Source organism: Mustelus asterias, chromosome 13 (assembly GCF_964213995.1).
Source record: "Mustelus asterias chromosome 13, sMusAst1.hap1.1, whole genome shotgun sequence".
Classification (NCBI taxonomy): domain Eukaryota; kingdom Metazoa; phylum Chordata; class Chondrichthyes; order Carcharhiniformes; family Triakidae; genus Mustelus; species Mustelus asterias.
This window is the reverse complement of record NC_135813.1, coordinates 49,868,089-49,888,712: the sequence shown is the minus strand read 5'-3', so window position 1 is coordinate 49,888,712 and position 20,624 is coordinate 49,868,089. Positions and strand designations below refer to the sequence as shown.

Below are 20,624 nucleotides of genomic sequence, written 5' to 3'. Positions count from 1 at the left end.
CTCTCTCTCTCTGTGAGGATACGATCTCTCTCTCTCTCTGTGAGGATACGATCTCTCTCTCTCTCTGTGAGGATACGATCTCTCTCTCTCTCTCTGTGAGGATACGATCTCTCTCTCTCTCTCTCTGTGAGGATACGATCTCTCTCTCTCTCTGTGAGGATACGATCTCTCTCTCTCTCTCTCTTTGAGGATACAATCTCTCTCTCTCTCTGTGAGGATACGATCTCTCTCTCTCTCTCTCTTTGAGGATACAATCTCTCTCTCTCTCAGTGAGGATACGATCTCTCTCTCTCTCTGTGAGGATACGATCTCTCTCTCTCTCTCTGTGAGGATACGATCTCTCTCTCTCTCTCTGTGAGGATACGATCTCTCTCTCTCTCTCTGTGAGGATACGATCTCTCTCTCTCTCTCTCTGTGAGGATACGATCTCTCTCTCTCTCTCTGTGAGGATACGATCTCTCCCTCTCTCTCTCTCTGTGTAAGGATACGATCTCTCTCTCTCTCTCTCTGTGAGGATACGATCTCTCTCTCTCTCTCTGTGAGGATACAATCTCTCTCTCTCTCTCTCTCTTTGAGGATACAATCTCTCTCTCGCTCTCTCTTTGAGGATACAATCTCTCTCTCTCTCTCTGTGAGGAAACGATCTCTCTCTCTCTCTCTCTGTGAGGATACGATCTCTCTCTCTCTCTCTGTGAGGATACGATCTCTCTCTCTCTCTCACTGAGGATACGATCTCTCTCTCTCTCTCTCTCTGTGAGGATACGATCTCTCTCTCTCTCTCTGTGAGGATACGATCTCTCTCTCTCTCTCTCTCTGAGGATACGATCTCTCTCTCTCTCTCTCTCTGTGAGGATACGATCTCTCTCTCTCTCTCTCTCTGTGAGGATACGATCTCTCTCTCTCTCTGTGAGGATACGATCTCTCTCTCTCTGAGGATACGATCTCTCTCTCTCTCTCTCTGTGAGGATACGATCTCTCTCTCTCTCTCTCTGAGGATACGATCTCTCTCTCTCTGTGAGGATACGATCTCTCTCTCTCTCTCTCTCTGTGAGGATACGATCTCTCTCTCTCTCTCTCTCTGTGAGGATACGATCTCTCTCTCTCTCTGAGGATACGATCTCTCTCTCTCTCTCTCTCTCTGAGGATATGATCTCTCTCTCTCTCTCTCTCTGAGGATACGATCTCTCTCTCTCTCTCTCTCTGTGAGGATACGATCTCTCTCTCTCTCTCTCTCTGTGAAGTTACGATCTCTCTCTCTCTCTGTGAGGATACGATCTCTCTCTCTCTCTGAGGATACGATCTCTCTCTCTGTGAGGATACGATCTCTCTCTCTCTCTGAGGATACGATCTCTCTCTCTCTCTCTCTCTGTGAGGATACGATCTCTCTCTCTCTGTGAGGATACGATCTCTCTCTCTCTCTCTCTGTGAGGATACGATCTCTCTCTCTCTGTGAGGATACGATCTCTCTCTCTCTCTGAGGATACGATCTCTCTCTCTCTCTCTCTCTGTGAGGATACGATCTCTCTCTCTCTCTCTCTGTGAGGATATGATCTCTCTCTCTCTCTCTGTGAGGATACGATCTCCCTCTCTCTGCGAGGATACAATCTCTCTCTCTCTTTGTGAGGATACGATCTCTCACTCTCTCTCTCTGTGCGGATACGATCTCTCTCTCTCTGTGAGGATACGATCTCTCTCTCTCTGTGAGGATACGATCTCTCTCTCTGTGAGGATACGATCTGTCTCTCTCTGTGAGGATACGATCTCTCTCTCTCTCTGTGAGGATACGATCTCTCTCTCTCTCTGTGAGGATACGATCTCTCTCTCTCTCTGTGAGGATACGCTTTCTCTCTCCCTCGCTCTCTGTGAGACTACGATCTCTCTCTCTCTGTGAGGATACGATCTCTCTCTCTCTCTGTGAGGATACGCTTTCTCTCTCCCTCGCTCTCTGTGAGACTACGATCTCTCTCTCTCTGTGAGGATACGATCTCTCCCTCGCTCTCTGTGAGGATACGATCTCTCTCTCTCTCTCTCTCTATGATGATATGATCACTCTCTCTCTGTGAGGATACTATCTCTTTCTCTCTCTCTCTATGAGGATACGAACTCTCACTCTCTCTCTGTGAGGACGCGATCTCTCTCTCTCTATGAGGATACGAACTCTCTCTCTCTCTCTCTCTGTGAGGATACGATCTCTCCCTCGCTCTCTGTGAGGATACGATCTCTCTCTCTCTCTCGCTCTGTGAGGATACGATGTCTCTCTCTCTCTGTGAGGATATGATCTCTCCCTCTCTCACTCTCTGTGAGGAATCGATCTCTCTCTCTGAGCATACGATCTCTCTCTCTCTGTGAGGGTACGATCGCTCTCTCTCTCTCTGTGTGAAGGTACGTTCTCTCTCTCTGTTTTACTATGCTTCTTGGACTGTTAGTCATTGTCCTCATTGTAATGTTAACTCTTTCAGGTTTGGAACAATGATTTGGAGATTTCAGTGTTGCACAGCGCTAACATGCGCCCCTACAATTGGAGCTACACGCAGTTCTCCCAGTTCAATGCTGAGGACACCCTGCTGCTCGTGTCTGGAGTCTACATTGGGCCTCACAGCTCATCCTCTGGTGAAATTGCAGTCTTCAGTCTAGGTACCTCATGCTGTCTCTTCCTGCACAATGTTACTGACCTGCTTCCATACAATGGAGCTGGTGATGGGTGGAATAAAATGGGACCTGAAGATCAGCTTCTGGCCAATGTGGGAACAGGGGTAGGCTGTTCAGCCCTGAGAACATGCTGTCCCATTCAGTTAGATCACGGCTGATGTGTTTCTCAACTCCTTTGCCCTGCATTTCCTTCATTCCCTTACCCAACAAAACATTGTTCACCTCTGTCAGACCAGCACCATTCACAGGGGAGAGTTTCCATCCTTAATTTGAGGAAGGGTTTCATCATTGCATTTCTGAATGGAGTAAACTCTTATTATCCCCTTCCACTGAACTCCCCCAGAGGACATGGCGAGGCAAAGATAACCTGTCTAATACTTGTTAACCACCTGATTAGGTGACCCTTAATCTTCTCTATTCAACAGAATAGTTGAATGAAGGTCAAGAGGGCGGCACAGTGGTTAGCACTGCTGCCTCACAGTGCCAGGAGCCCGGGTTCAATTCCCAGCATGTGTCACTGTTTGTGTGGAATTTGCACGTTCTTCCCGTGGGTTTCCTCCATGTGCTCCGGTTTCCTCCCACAGTCCAAAGGTGTGCGGGTTGGGTGCATTGGCCATGCTAAATTGCCCCTCAGTGTAAGAGGGATTAGCGAGGGTAAATGCATGGGGTTATGGGGATAGGGCCTGGGTGGGATTGTGGTTGGTGCAGACTTGATGGACCGAATGGCCTCCTTCTGCATGATAGGATTCTATGATGCATGCAACCAGTACTCATAATTAATCCCTTTTTAGACATGGTTCACAGTAAAAAGGACTGAAAAGTATAACAGGAACAGTGGATAAGAACTTAAAAAGACCTAAGGCAGAAATATATATCCTTGGGAATATGGTGGTCAAGTTTCTTTCGGTGTTTCATGTTCGTCAAAGTATAACACAGGTATAGAACTGCTGGGCACCGAGGCCTGAGGGAGGAGGGGGCTGCACTAACCACAAAACGCATCTGCTGCTGTGCCTGGGGAGCTCAGGCTCAGCTCACAGCATCAGCCCTACCTACACACTGTACTGTCGGTGCCAACACTGAATGCCCACCACTGTCCCAAATTCGACAGAACTCCTGGACATGACATCCTGATAGGCTGGCTCCAGGGAGAGCAACTAACATGAGGAGCAGTGCGAGTGCATTCCCCTCTCCGAGTTTCTGGCCTGCTCCGCACTTGTGTACAGAGTTCACAGGCCAATCGAACAGACAGGATGGAGCACTTGAACTGCTGTGGGCCAAGTCTAAGATGCTGCAGATGAAGTGAGAACTTGAAAATTGCAAATCCTTTTCCACTTCAATCTGCCTTGGTGCAGCAATAAGACAGGAGGAACATCCCCGACCCTCGCCCAACCCCGCAAATAAAACCACAAACCCCTAAATCTAGCCTGGGATCTCAATGCCAACTAAGGTTGCCAAGACCCCCACACTAACTATCCACTTAAACTGTGCAGAAAGTATCCAGGAGCAGAGGTCCACTTGCCCTCTCTCCAAACCAGCAATGCCGAGTAGGGGGCAGCTCTCCCAGTATAACACTGGGATACAGTACTGGTAGGGAAGGGTCTGCCACTGGAAAACTTTGGGGTACAGTACTGGTGGGGACGGGTCTGTCACTATAACTTTGGGGTACAGTACTGATGGGGATGGATCTGTCACTTTAACACTGGGTTACAGTATTGGTGGGGAAGAATCTCTCACTGTATAACACTGGGGTACAGTACTGGTGGGGACTGGTCTGCCTCTGTATAACACTGGGACACAGTACTGGTGGGGCGGGTCCCTCACTGTATAACACTGGCATGCAGTACAGGTGGGGACAGGTATGTGACTGTATAACACTGGGGTACTACTCTTAGGGATGGGTCTGTCACTGTATAACACTGGGTACAGTACTGGTTGGGAAGGGTTCCTCACTATATAACACTCGGGTACAGTACTGGTGGGGACTTGTCTGTCACTGAATAACACTGCGGTACAGTACTGGTGGGGACGGGTCTGTCACTATAACACTGAGGTACAGTACTGTTGCGGACTGGTCTGTCACTGTATAACACTGGGATACAGTGCTGGTGTGTACAGGTCTGTCACTGTATAACAGTAGGGTACAGTACTGGTGGGGACGGGTCTGTCACTGTAAAACATGGGTACAGTGCTGGTGGGGGTGGGTCTCTCACTGTCTAACACTGGGGTACCATAAATAGAACATGGAAAAGCTACAGCACAAACAGGCCCTTCAGCCCACAAGTTGCGGCGAACATGTCCCTACCTACTAGGCTTACCTATCACCCTCTATCTCACTAACGTCCATGAACTTACCCAAAAGTCTCTTAAAAGACCCTATCGAATCCGCCTTCACCCCCACTACTGGCAGCCAATTCCACGCACCCACCACCCTCTGAGTGAAAAACTTACCCCTAACTTCTCCTCTGTACCTACTCCCCAGCACCCTAAACCTGTGACCTCTTGTGGCAACCATTTCAGCCCTGGGTAAAAGCCTCTGAGAATCTACTCTATCAATACCCCTCAACATCTTATACACCTCTATCAGGTCACCTCTCATCCTTCACCTCTCCAAGGAGAAAATACCTAGTTCTTTCAACCTATCCCCATAAGGCATGCCACCTAATCCAGGCAACATCCTTGTAAATCTCCTCTGCACACTTTCTATGGCTTCCACATCCTTTCTGTAATGAGGTGACCGGAACTGGGCACAATACTCCAGGTGGGGTCTGACCAGGGTCCTATACAGCTGCAGCATTATCTCCCAACTTCTAAACTCAATTCCACTATTGATGAAGGCCAGTATTCCATACGCCTTCTTAACCACAACCTCCACCTGCGACACTGCTTTGAGCATCCTATGAACCCGGACCCCAAGATCCTTCTGACCTTCCACACTGCCAAGCGTCTTACCCTTAATATTATATTCTTTCATCCTATTCGACCTGCCAAAATGAACCACCACACACTTATCTGGGTTGAAGTCCATCTGCCACTTCTCTGCCCAGTCTTGCATCTTATCTATGTCTCGTTGCAACTGCTGACATCCATCTACACTATCCACAACCCCACCAACCTTTGTGTCATCAGCAAACTTGCCAACCCATCCTTCCACTTCCTCATCCAGGTCATTTATAAAAATCACAAAGAGCAAGGGTCCCAGAACAGATCCCTGGGGCACTCCACTGGTGATCGACCGCCATGCTGAAAAAGACCCATCTACAACCACTCTTTGCCTTCTGTGGACAAGCCAGTTCTGAATCCACAAAGCAATGTCCCCTTGTATCCCATGCCCCTTCACTTTCTCAACGAGCCTTGCATGGGGCACCTTATCAAACGCCTTGCTGAAATCCATATAAACTACATCTACCACTTTTCCCTCGTCTATGTGTCTAGTTAGGGACATGTGTCACTGTATAACACTGGGATACGGTACTGGTGGGGACGGGTGTGTCACTGTATAATACTGGGGTCCAGTGCTGATGGCGATATCACTGTGTGACACTAGGGCACAGTATTGAGGGGACAAGTCTATCGCTGTGTAACACTGGGGTACAGTACTGATAGGGATGGGTCTGTCACTGTATAACACTAGGGGTACAGTACTGGTGGGGATGGGTCTGCCTCTATATAACACTGGCCTACAGTATTGGTGGGGACGAGTCGGTCACTGTATGACACTGGTGGGGACGGGTCTGTCACTATAACACTGGGGTACAGTACCAGTGGTGATTGGTCTATCACTGTATAACACCGGGGTACAGTACTGGTAGGGATGGGCTGTCACTGAATACCATTGGCATACAGTACTGGTGGGGACCAGTCTGTCTTCATCGGTCGGGGTATTGAGTTTAAAAATTGGCAAGTCATGTTGCAGCTTTATAGAACCTTAGTTTGGCTGCACTTGGAATATATTGTTCAATTCTGGTCGCCACACTACCAGAAGGACGTGGAGGCTTTGGAGAGGGTACAGAAAAGATTTACCAGGATGTTGCCTGGTATGGAGGGCATTAGCTATAAGGAGAGGTTGGAGAAACTTGGTTTGTTCTCACTGGAGCGACGGAGGTTGAGGGGAGACCTGATAGAAGTCTACAAGATTATGAGAAGCATGGACAGAGTGGATCGTCAGAAGCTTTTTCCCAGGGTGGAAGAGTCAATTACTAGGGGGCATAGGTTTAAGGTGCGAGGGACAAGGTTTAAAGGAGATGTACGAGGCAGATGTTTTACACAGAGAGTAGTGGGTGCTGGGGGAGGTAGTGGAAGTGGATATGGTAGTGACTTTTAAGGGGGGTCTTGACAAGCACATGAATCGGATAGGAATAGAGGGATATGGACCCTGGAAGGTTAGGGGGTTTTAGTTAAGTCGGGCAGCATGGTCGGTGCAGGCTTGGAGGGCCGAAGGGCCTGGTCCTGTGCTGTAATTTTCATTGTTCTTTGTAACTGTATAACTTTGGGGTACAGTACTGGTGGGGACGAGTCTGTCATTGTAGAACACTGGGATACAGTACTGGTGGGAACGGGTATGTCACTGTCTAATACTGGGATGCAGCACTGGTGGGGACAGGTCTGTCACTGTATAACACTGGCGTACGGTATTGGTGGGGACAGGTCTGTCATTGTATAACACTGGGATACAGTACTGGTGGGGGATGGATCTATCAGTGGCTAACACTGGGGTACAGTACCAGTGGTGACGGGTTTGTTACTGTATCACACTGGGATACAGTACTGGTGGGGACGGGTCTGTCACTGTAATAACACTGGGGTACAGTACTATTAGGGATGGGTCTGTCACTATAACACTAGGATACAATACTGGTTGGGAAGGGTCTCTCACTCTTACACTGGGGTACAGTACTTATGGGAACTGGTCTGTCACTGTACAGCACTGGTGTACAGTACTGGCGGGGATCGGTCTGTCACAGTATAACACCAGTACAGTACTGGTATGGACAGGTCTGTCACTGTATAACACTAGGGTACAGTACTGCTGGGGACACGTCTGTCACTGTATAACACTGTGGTACAGGACTGGCGGGGACTGGTCTGTCACTGTGTAACACTGGGATACTGTGCTGGTGGGGACAGATCTGCCAATGTTTAACACTGGGGTATAGTACTGGTGGGGACGGGTCTGTCACTGTACAATACTGGGGTACAGTACTGGTGGAAACAGGACTGTCACTGTATACCACTGGCGTACAGTAATGGTGGGGACACGTCTGACACTGTACAACACTATGGTACAGTGCTGGTGGGGGCGGGTCTCTCAGTGTCTAACACTGAGGTACAGTAAATGTGGGGACGTCTATCACTATAACACTGGGATACAGTACTGGTGGGGACTTGTCTGTCACTGAATAACACTGGGATACAGTACTGGTGGGGATGGGACTGTCACTGTATAACACTGGCCTACAGAATTGGTGGGGGCGGATCTGTCACTGTATAACACTGGGTTACAGTACTGGTGAGGAAGAGTTTCTCACTGTTTAACACTGGGGTACAGTACTGATGGGGACTGGGCTGCCTCCGTATAACACTGGGACACAGTACTGGTGGGGATGGATCTGTCACTGTATAACACTGGGTTACAGTACTGGTGGGGATGGGTCTGTCACTGTATAACACTGGGATACAGTACTGGTGGGGAAGTGTCTGTCACTGTATAACACTGGAGTACAGTACTGGTGTGGATGGGCCTGTCACTGTATAATACTGTGATACAGTACTGGTGGGGATGGGTCTGACACTGTGTAACACTGGGATACAGTACTGTTGCGGACTGGTCTGTCACTGTATAACACTGGGGTACAGTACTGGTGGGGACAGGTCTGTCACTGTATTACACTGGGGTACAGTACTGGTGGGGACGGGTCTGTCACTGTATAACACTGGGGTACAGGACTGTGGGGACGGTCTGCCTCTGTATAATACTGGGATACAGAACTGGTGGGGACGGGTCTGTCACCGTATAATACTGTGATACAGTACTGGTGGGGATGGGTCTGTCGCTGTATAACACTGGGGTACAGTACTGGTGGGGACTGGTCTGTCACTGTATAACACTGGAGTACAGTAGTGGTGGGGACGGGTCTGTCACTGTATAACACTTGGTTACAGTGCTGGTGGGGATGGGTCTGTCACTCTATAACTCTGGGGTACAGTACTGGTGGAGGCTGGTCTGTCACTTTTTAACACCGCGGTACAGTACTATTAGGGACGGGTCTGTCACTGTATAACACTGGGATAAAAACATAAGAGCATAAGAACTAGGAGCAGGAGTAGGCCATCTGGCCCCTCGAGCCTGCTCCGCCATTCAATAAGATCATGGCTGATCTTTTCGTGGACTCAGCTCTACTTATCGACTCGCTCACCATCACCCTTAATTCCTTTACTGTTCAAAAATTTATCTATCCTTGCCTTAAAAACATTCAATGTGGTAGCCTCAACTGCTTCACTGGGCGGGGAATTCCACAGATTCACAACCCTTTGTGTGAAGAAGTTCCTCCTCAACTCAGTCCTAAATCTGCTCCCCCTTGTTTTGAGGCCATGACCCCTAGTTCTAGGTTCACCCGCCAGTGGAAACAACTTCCCTGCTTCCATCTTATCTATTCCCTTAATCATCTCATATGTTTCTATAAGATCTCCCCTCATTCTTCTGAATTCCAACGAGAATAGCCCCAGTCTACACAATCTCTCCTCATAAGCCAACCCTCTCAACTCCAGAATCAACCTAGTGAATCTCCTCTGCACCCCCTCCAGTGCCAGTTATCCTTTCTCAAGTAAGGAGACCAAAACTGTACATAGTACTCTAGGTGTGGCCTCACCAGCACCTTATACAGCTGCAACTTAACTTCTCTGTTTTTAAACTCCATCCCTCTAGCAATGAAGGACAAAATTCCATTTGCCTTCTTAATTACCTGCTGCACCTGCAAACCAACTGCTTGTGATTCTTGCACAAGGACACCCAGGTCCCTCTGCACAGCAGCATGCTGCAATTTTTTACCATTTTAATTACAGTCCATTTTGCTGTTATTCCTACCAAAACATTTACCAACATTGTACTCCATCTGCCAGACCCTCGCCCACTCACTTAGACTATCTCCATTCCTTTGCAGACTTTCAGTGTCCTCTGCACACTTTGCTCTGTCACTCATCTTAGTGTCATCTGCGAATTTTGACACACTACACTCGGCCCAAACTCCAAATCATCTATGTAAATCGTAAACAATTGCGGTCCCAACACGGATCCCTGAGGCACACCACTAGTCACTGATCGCCAACCAGTAAAGCACCCATTTACCCCCACTCTTTGCTTTCTATTAGTTAACCAATCCTCTATCCATGCTAATACATTACCCATAACATCGTGCATCTTTATCTTATGCATCTGTCTTTGGTGCGGCACCTTGTCAAACGCCTTCTGGAAATTCAGATACACCACATCCACAGGTTCCCCATTGTCAACTGCGCATGGACCAATGTTCTCAAAGAATTTCACCAAATTAGTCAAACATGACCTGCCCTTCATGAACCCATGCTGTGTCTTACCAATGGGACAATTTATATCCAGATGTCTCGCTATTTCTTCCTTGATGATAAATTCAAGCATTTTCCGTACTACAGAAGTTAAGCTAACCGGCCTATAGTTATCCGCCTTTATATCTACCTCCTTTTCTAAACAGTGGCGTCACATTTGCTATTTTCCAATCTGTGGGAACCACCCCAGAGTCCAGTGAATTTTGGTAAATTGCCACCAGTGCGTTTGCTATTTCTCACGCCATCTCTTTTAGTACCCTGGGATGCATTTCATCAGGGCCAGGAGACTTGTCTACCTTTAACCCCATTAACTTGCCCAACACTACCTCTTTTGTGATAATGATAGTTTCTCGGTCCTCACCTGCCATAGTCTTCCTGTCATCAATTTTGTGTCTTCCATGTGAAGACCGACACATAATACCTGTTCAATGCCTCAGCCATTTTCTCATTTCCAGTTATTACACCCCCTTCTCATCCTCTAAAGGACCAATGTTTACTTTAGCCACTCTTTTTCATTTTATATATTTGTAGAAACTTTGCTACCTGTTTTTATATTCTGAGCTAGTTTACTCTCATAATCCATCTTACCTTTCTTTATAGCTTTTTTTGTGGCTTTATGTTGACCTTTAAAGATTTCCCAATCCTCTACTTTCCCACTAATCTTTGCCACTTTGTATGCATTTTCTTTCAATTTGATACCCTCCTTTATTTCCTTAGATATCCATGGCTGATTATCTCTTTTTCTACAGTCCTTCCTTATCACTGGTATATAGTTTTGCTGAGCACTGTGAAAGATCGCTTTGAAAGTCCTCCACTGTCCCTCAATTGTCCCATCATAAAGTTTTTGCTCCCAGTCTACCTTAGCCAACTCTTCCCTCATCCCTTTATAGTCTCCTCTGTTTAAGCACAAGACACTGGTATTGGATTTTACCTTCTCACGCTCCAACTGTATTTTAAATTCAACCATACTGTGATCGCTTCTTGTGAGAGGATCCCTAACTGTCAGATCATTAATCATGCCTGTCTCATTACACAGTGAGACTTCTTACTGTGTTTACCCCAATACAACGCCGGCATCTCCACATCATCATTACACAGGTTCAGATCCAGGATAGCTTGCTCCCTCGTAGGTTCCATCACATACTATTCAAGGAAGTTATCACAGGTACATTCTATGAACTCCTCATCAAGGCTGCCTTGACCGACCTGGTTTGACCAATCGACATGTAGATTAAAATCCCCCATGATAATTGCTGTACCATTTTTACATGCATCAGTTATTTCTTTGTTTATTTTTCGCCTCACCGTGATGTTATTATTTGGTGCCTACAAACTACGCCAATCAGTGACTTTTTCTTCTTACTATTTCTAATTTCCACCCAAATGGATTCAACCTTTTTTTCCATAGAACTTATGTCATCTCTCACACTGCCCTGGTGCCATCCTTAAATATCAGAGCTACACCACCTCCCTTACCTTCCTATCGGTCCCTCCGAACAGTTTGATACCCCTGGATATTTAACTCCCAGTTGTGACCATCCTACAACCATGTATCTGTAATGGCCACCAAATCATACTCGTTCGCAATGATTTGTGTTGTCAACGCATTTACCTTGTTTCGAATGCTACGAGCATTTTGATAAAGTGCCTTTATGCTAGTTTTGTGCCTTCTTTTTGAATTCTAGCAGTTCCATTAATAACATCTCCTGAGTTCTCCTTCCTTTTAAATTTTTTCCTGATTTTTGATGTAGTTGGAACCTTCTCCCCCCCTTCTTGCTCCCTCCTTCTTGGACTCCTTACATAGGTTCCCATCCTCCTGGCATGTTAGTTTAAACCCTCCCCAACCGCTCTAGCAAACACCCCGCCTCGGCCATCAGTCCCAATCCTGACCAGATGTAACCCGTCCAATTTGTACAGGTCCCACCTCCCCCATAACCGATCCCAATGCCCCAGGAACCTGAAACCCTCCCCCTGACACCATTTCTTCAGCCACATATTTATCCGATATATCCTGTCATTTCTACTCTGACTAGCATGTGGGATACAGTACTGGTGGGGATGGTTCTGTAACTGTGTAACATTGGGATACAGTACTGTTGGGGACAGGTCTGTTACTGTTTCATATTGGGGTGCAGAACTGGTGGGGACAGGTCTCTCACTGTACAACACTGGGGTACAGTACTACTGGGGACGGGTCTGTCACTGTATAACACTGGGGTACAGTACTGGTGGGGGCAAGTTTCTCACTGTATAACACTGGGGTACAGTAATGGTGGGGACGGGTCGGTCACTGTATTACACTGAGGTACAGTACTGGTGGGGACAGGTCTGTCACGGTATAACACTGGGGTACCGTACTGGTGGGGATGGGTCTGTCAGTGTTTTACACTGGGATACAGTACTGGTGGGAATGGGTCTATCACTGTATAACACGGGTACAGGACTGGTGGGGACAGGTCTGTCACTGTATAACGCTGAGATACAGTGCTGATGGGGACGGGTCTGACACTGTATAATACTGGAATACAGTGCTGTTAGAAACAGGTCTGTCACTGTATAACACTGGGGTGGATGGGTCTGTCACTGTATAACACTTGGATGCAGTACTGGTGGGGCCGGTCTGCACTGTAAAACAGTGGGGTACAGTACTGGTGGGAACAGGTCTGTCACTGTCTAATAGGGGGGGTGCAGTACTGGTGGGGATTGGTCTGTCACTATATAACAGGTGGGTATGGTACTGTTGGGGTCTGTCACTGTATAACGAGTGACTGGTGGTTTGTTTGCACTCTGGGTACTCTGGCCTTCTGTTCTTTAATTTCAGATGACTTCACATTGCTGTCCCGAGTGAGAAACAAGCCCTACGATGTCTTTGGCTGTTGGTTGAATGAAACACATCTGATCTCTGGCAACTTGCACTGGATTGGCAATATGACCTCCTGCTCAGTGCTGTGGTTAAACAAGGCCTATCAGGTCAGTACACATTACAACTTTGCCACTGGGCCCGTGACACATTGATCAAATTGAGCCAAAATCCTGATATTGGATATTCAAATGACCTTACTGAATGGGGCTGCAGACTCGCCAGGATATTGCTGCTCCTGTGTCTCGTGTTCTTGTGTTTTACTATGTTAAAGGCACTATATAAATGCCAGCTCTTGATGATGGGATTATTTAAGCCACACAAACAGCAAGAGCCAGTCTGATTTATTGTTGTATTGAGTTAGCAGATCAGAGCTGGGGTTTTGTCACAGTGTTAGTGTCCTGGACTCTGGGAATCATAGAATCCCTACAGTGCAGAAGGAGGCCATTCAGCCCATCGAGTCTGCACCGACCACAATCCCACCCAGGTTTATCTCCATAAGCCCATGCGTTTACCCTAGCTAGTCCCCCTGATAGTAAGGGGCAATTTTAGCATGGCCAATCAACCTAATCCACACATCTTTGGACTGTGGGAGGAAACCAAAGCACTCGGACCCATGCAGACACGGGGAGAGTGTGCAAACTCCACACAGACAGTGACCCGTGGCTGGAATCAAACCGAGGTTCCTGGTGCTTTGAGGCAGCAGTGCTCACCACTGTGCCATTGCGCCGCCCAAAGGGATGAATATCACCTCACTCTCACCAGCTTTGACAGATGCACCATGGAAAGAACAAAGAACAATACAGCACAGGAACAGGCCCTTCGGCCCTCCAAGCCCGCGCCGCTCCCTGGTCCAAACTAGACCATTCTTTTGTATCCCTCCATTCCCACTCCGTTCATGTGGCTATCTAGATAAGTCTTAAACGTTCCCAGTGTGTCCGCCTCCACCACCTTGCCCGGCAGCGCATTCCAGGCCCCCACCACCCTCTGTGTAAAATACGTCCTTCTGATATCCGTGTTAAACCTCCCCCCCGTCCTCACCTTAAACCTATGACCCCTCGTGAACGTCACCACCGACCTGGGAAAAAGCTTCCCACCGTTCACCCTATTGATGCCTTTCATAATTTTATACACCTCTATTAGGTCACCCCTCATCCTCCGTCTTTCCAGTGAGAACAACCCCAGTTTACCCAATCTCTCCTCATAACTAAGCCCTTCCATACCAGGCAACACCCTGGTAAACCTCCTCTGCACTCTCTCTAAAGCCTCCACATCCTTCTGGTAGTGTGGTGATCAGAACTGGGCGCAGTATTCCAAATGTGGCCGAACCAACGTTCTATACAACTGCAACATCAGACTCCAACTTTTATACTCTATGCCCCGTCCTATAAAGGCAAGCATGCCATATGCCTTATTCACTACCTTCTCCACCTGTGACGTCACCTTCAAGGATCTGTGGACTTGCACACCCAGGTCCCTCTGCGTATCTACACCCTTTATGGTTCTGCCATTTATCGTATAGCTCCCCCCTACGTTAGTTCTACCAAAATGCATCACTTCGCATTTATCGGGATTGAACTCCATCTGCCATTTCTTTGCCCAAATTTCCAGCCTATCTATATCCTTCTGTAGCCTCTGACAATGTTCCTCACTATCTGCAAGTCCAGCCATTTTCGTGTCGTCCGCAAACTTACTGATCACCCCAGTTACACCTTCTTCCAGATCGTTTATATAAATCACAAATTTTTGGTTGTATCACAGCTTGGTATGGCTCCTGCTCTGCCCAAGACCGCAAGGAACTACAAAAGGTTGTGAATGTAGCCTAATCCATCACGCAAACCAGCCTCCCATCCAATGACTCTGTCTACACTTACTGCTGCCTCGGCAAAGCAGCCAGCATAATTAAGGACTCCATGCACCCCGGACATTCTCTCTTCCACCTTCTTCCGTCGGGAAAGATACAAAAGTCTGAGGTCACGTACCAACCAACTCAAGAACAGCTTCTTCCCTGCTGCTGTCAGACTTTTGAATGGGCCTACCTCGCATTATGTTGATGTTTCTCTACACCCTAGCTATGACTGTAACACTACATTCTGCACTCTCTCGTTTCCTTCTCTATGAATGGTATGCTTTGTCTGTATAGCGTACAAGAAACAATACTTTTCACTATGTTAATACATGTGACAACAATAAATCAAATCAAATCAAAACTCAAAGAATGAGGGAGCTGGCATGTGTGTGTGAGCATGCATGTACGTGCATGCATGTGTCCATGTGTGTGCACAAAAGTATATATATGTACCTGTGTGTGTGTGTGTGCATGGAGGGTGTTTGAAAAAAATCTATTTGTATGGATGTGTGTGATTGTGTGTCTGTATATGTATGGGTGTGTGTGATTGAAAGTGTGTGCATGGCTGAGTGTGTGGGTGTGTGTATAAGGGACTGAGGAATATTTGTGGGGAAGACAGTTACCAGTGTTCTTTGTCCCTGGTGGGCTTCAGTGTCCTGTTTGCCGGGTGGGTGCTGTGAACAGGATGCTGTTGGTTGAGTGATGTGGGCTGGGCCAATGGGATTGCTCTGGGGGCGGGAGGAAAAAAAAGGGCGCCAGGAAGTGAAGAGGCAGAGCTGGAGAGGCAGAGAGAGCTGGAGAGAGAGGCAGAGAGCTGGAGAGAGAGGCAGAGCTGGAGAGGCAGAGAGAGCTTTTTCCAGGCAGGGAGAATTCAGTTTGGAGTGAGAGGCAGCCAGGCGTTCCCCTCCCTGTTCTTTTCATTACTGCCGAGGAGGACAGCATTCAGCGCACTCGACCTACGTTGCTGCACGGATAGCTCGCGGCACCTCTGCCTCCTGTGGCACCATCTTCCACACGTGTGTCTCTCCTGGACTGTGTGTGGGTGTCGTGAGTAACTGGTGGGGACTATACAGTCCAACTGGATCAGTATCTACGAATGTGTTACGGAGGATGAGTTTCCCCATATGTGCACCAACAGTTGAAGATCAGAGCTCACTGTTTTATGTCTGTTAATGATATGTGTTATTAAATTTATTTTTGATATTCCGACTTACAGTACTGACATTTATGGGTAAACAGGGAATTAGCCAAATCAACATCAACCGCTAGGAATTCGGGATCCTGTTGATTGAATATTTAAATAGTAGCCCCCATATAGTGGTCAGCAGGGGGTTACATTTTTGGAGGCACCGCTGGGATCATTCCTGTTTACCCATAAGGTCAAATATAATTTTTTTTCTGTCAGTCAGTAACAGTTAACCCAGTAATTACAACAGGAAAAGTTTTACAGTATTAGTAGCTCACTTAAGACAATGGATTTTTCTCAGGCTGCTGACTGGAGCCGCCAAAAGAATATCAGTCTTTCTCGTGGCATATTACTGAGCAATGTGCCAATAGATACTAGTGAGGAGACCATTGCTGGGGTCTTAAACACAGTGAAAGTCTTTGGTCGCACCAAGATTTGTGGTCGCCGTGGGGATTCTACTGGCACACAGTTGTTCATACTAGTGGAGACTAGCATTGATTTAACCCCTGACACTGTACCACCAGATGTAGGTATTGAAGGAGAAGCTGGGCCTTGGGCTGTGCATACGCTAGAAAGCCTTGTCACACAGGATGCTGTTCCTGAAGAGGACGCTTTCCATACAAAGCTGTTGTTACTACTACAACAGGAAGGCAAGTCGATGGAGGATTTTCAGGCCATAGTATCAGAAAATCAAGCTCCCAAAGTGGATGTGAACATGGATTTAGTGACTGCTATTGGCAAACTGGTGGACAAGTGCAACCAAGTGTCTACCGATGGGCCTAGCTACAGAAAGCTGGGACTGTTTTCAGGACTGAAAGCTGTACCCCCAGGTGAGGAAGAATATGATGCCTGGATGGAGCAGGCTACCCAGATGATCAATGAGTGGCAATGCACTGACGCCACCAAGAGACAGCGTATAGTGGAGAGTTTAAAAGGGCCTGCTGCTGACATCGTTCGATTTTGAAAGTTAGCACTCCCACTGCTACGGCCACCAATTATTTATCTGCTCTGGACACAGCTTATGGCACCACAGAGGGTGGAGCTGACATCTTGGCCAAGTTCAGACACACATACCAGGATGAAGGAGAAAACCTCTCTGCTTTTCTATATCGCCTTTCCAAACTTCTCCATCGTGCTCTTCTTAAGGGAGGAATTACGGCTGCAGACATGAATCGAGCTCGGATGGAACAGCTAGTCAAGGGTGCACTCACTCGAGACATGGTTGCTCTGCGTGTAAGGATGAGCCACACCCTGGACAAACCCCCTTCCTTCTTCCAGCTGATGCAGGAGGTAAGAGAGGAAGAAAATTGGATTAGCGCCAGAGAAGGGGTGAAAGCTACTGCCACCGCAGCCACCGCCAGTGTACCGCAGTCCTCAGCTACATCTGAGTTGAACAGCCTACAAAATGAGGTCAGGGAACTGACTTCTCAGGTGGCCAGACTGTTGAGCGCCGTTCCAGTTACCCCTACATCTGAAAGTACGACAGCAAGGACTGGGTCCGTACAGCAGGCGCCAGAAGCTGCTGTTCGGGATGCGTCGCCCCGAGTGAAAATGTCCAAACCACTGCCAGCAGGAATCTTTTGCTACAGGTGTGGGCAAGATGGGCATACAAGGAGAGAGTGCAAAGAACTCGAGGATCTGAGGAGAGTGAATCAGAAGCTGATCAAAGCAAGCAGACAGCAGGGAAACTTCAGGAGCCATGTGAAGGAACGGTGCTTGGTTCCGTGTGAAATACGTTCCACCCACTGTCCACCCCCAGCGAAGCAAGGCTCAAAACAGTTACCTGCAGGATTAGTGGGGCCCATCTCTGGTGTACCTGTGCAAATAGAAGGAGTTTATGCAAGAGCTTTGCTTGACTGTGGCTCCCAAGTAACCATTTTGTATCGCAACTTCTACGACACCTACCTGAAACACTTACCTCTCCAGCCACTTGAAGATCTGGAAATATGGGGTTTAAGCTCTCACCAATACCCATATGATGGCTACCTGTCCATACAACTCGAGTTCGCTGCCGCTGTAACCGGAGTGCCGCAGACAGTTGACACTTTGGCCTTAGTATGTCCTGACCCTGTGAAAGATGACAACATTGCCGTGCTGGTGAGGACAAATACCCGGCTGGTGAGAGAGTTGGTGGAGTCCTGTAAAGAACAGGCGGGAGAACGCTTCTTGGGTACTTTGACCCTGTCCTCCGAGAAGCTTATGAGACACTCACCCAGTCTGAAACAACAGAAGGGGTAGACAAGCATGGTACTGTGTGGTTTACCCAGCACAAGCCAATCACCTTGCAACCAGGACAAGTGTTTAAAGTCACTGGCCTCCCAAAGTTTCCTGGTGATTTCACAGACCAGCTAGCACTGATAGATCAGCGTATTGACACTTTTTCCCCTGAAGAGTTGTGGGTGAGGCCTGAGGTTCATCTTGCATCAGTTGTTTCCAGCAGACGCATTACTGTGACTGTGAAGAACCTGTCATCCAGAGAAATCTCCTTGAAACGTGGAACTCCAGTAGCCCATATTTTTCCAGTAGCCCCTGTTTCTCTGCCGAGGGCACAGTGTGCGGATAAAGCTGCAATCGAACTGACCCCTTCCTCTTTTGATTTTGGAGCCTCTCCTATGCCAGAGGAGGCAAGGAGGTGTTTCTGTGAGAGAATGATGGAGAGGAAAGAGGTTTTCTCAGCACGAGTGGGATGTAGGTTGTTCTAAAAGCACCAGACATGAAATACGACTGAAGGATGCAAGGCCCTTCCGAGAGAGGTCACGTCGCTTGTCGCCTGCTGACTTTGAGGATGTGCGCCAGCACCTGCAGGAACTACAAAGCCATGGCATCATCTCTGAATCGTGTAGTCCCTACGCATCGCCAATAGTAGTCGAACGCAAGAAGTCAGGGAAGGTACGAATGTGCGTGGACTACCGAACCCTTAACCTTCGAACAATACCGGACCAGTACACTGTCCCAAGGATAGAAGACACTCTTCACTGTTTGTCTGGGAGTAAATGGTTCACAGTCCTCGACCTGAGGAGCGGGTACTATCAAATACCCATGAGTGAGGCTGACAAGGAGAAGACCGCTTTTATCTGCCCGTTGGGTTTTTATCAGTTCGAACGCATGCCTCCGGGAATTTCAGGAGCACTGGCCACTTTTCAGAGAGTCATGGAACATACTGTCAGCGACATGAACTTTCTGGAGGTGTTGGTGTACCTGGATGATCTCATTGTGTTTGGACGAACCCTCGAAGAACACGAGGAGCGGTTGCTCAAAGTGCTTGACCGGCTCCAAGAAGAAGGTCTGAAGCTGTCGCTTGACAAGTGCCAGTTTGGCAGGACTTCTGTCACCTACGTTGGACATGTAGTGTCGCAGGATGGAATAGCGACGGACCCATCCAAGGTAGAGGCTGTTGTCTCCTGGCCAAGACCCCAAACGGTGACAGAGCTCAGATCCTTCCTTGGATTTTGTGGCTACTATCGCCGCTTTGTCAAGGACTTCTCCAAACTCTGCCGTCCCCTCAACGGACTCCTTCAAGGATATCCTCCCCGTCCCCGCTCCAAGGGGAGTCAGACTGCAAACTCACCTGACAAGACTTACTTCAAGCCTTCTGAACCCTTTGGCTCTCGGTGGAGTGAGCAATACGAACATGCTTTCCAAGGACTCAAGACCCGGCTCACCAAAGCCCCTGTATTGGCGTTCGCAGATCCACAGAAGCCTTACATTCTGCACGTGGATGCTAGCCTGGACAGACTAGGTGGTGTCTTATACCAAGAGCATGATGATGGTCTACGCCCAGTTGCATTCATCAGCAGAAGTCTCTCGCCATCTGAGAAAAACTATCCAGCACACAGACTGGAGTTTTTAGCTCTCAAGTGGGCTATTGTGGATAAGCTACATGACTATCTTTACGGAGCTACTGTACAAGTCAGAACGGACAACAATCCCCTGACCTACGTCACAACGTCAGCTAAACTGGATGCCACTGGTCATCGTTGGCTCTCAGCACTGTCCACCTACAACTTTAGCCTTAAGTATAGACCAGGCCGGCATAACCTTGACGCAGACTCATTGTCTCGACGTCCACATGACAGCATGACACCAGATGATGAATGGCAAGAAATCCCAGTTCCAGGAGTGCGGGCTCTCTGTCAGACTGTGTCAAGGAGCACACGAGCAGGACACTCCTATCCATGTGTGATCGAACAAATAGGATCTCATGTGTCTGCAGTTCCCAAGGCTTTCTGTCATACCGTTGCAGTAGTGGCTGATCAGCTGCCCACTTTCAGTCCAGCAGAGCTTCAAGCTGCTCAGAAAAGCGACCCGTGTATAGGAGAAATATGGCTAGTTGTCAATCAGAAGGCACCGGCAAGTCAAATACAGACAAACCATCCTGATCTTACACTTCTGAAATGAGAGTGGGGGAAGTGGCCAATCGAGCAGGGTCTGCTTTACAGGACAGTCAAACAGTCTGACCTACGCTTACGGCGACAGCTTGTGCTCCCCAAGCAGTTCCACCG

The 20,624-nt window shown here is 48.0% G+C and overlaps 1 protein-coding gene across 4 annotated transcripts in view; it reads left to right on the top strand.

Annotated features, from left to right (window-relative positions):
- fbxw5 (F-box and WD repeat domain containing 5) overlaps positions 1-20,624 on the top strand; it is a 296,735-nt gene that overhangs the window by 141,276 nt on the left and 134,835 nt on the right. For all 4 annotated transcript variants that reach the window (XM_078226724.1, XM_078226726.1, XM_078226725.1 and 1 more), the window contains exons 4-5: positions 2,460-2,634; positions 13,049-13,197. In XM_078226724.1, coding sequence (XP_078082850.1) covers positions 2,460-2,634; positions 13,049-13,197 — 324 coding nt within the window. The remainder of the gene's footprint in view (positions 1-2,459; positions 2,635-13,048; positions 13,198-20,624) is intronic.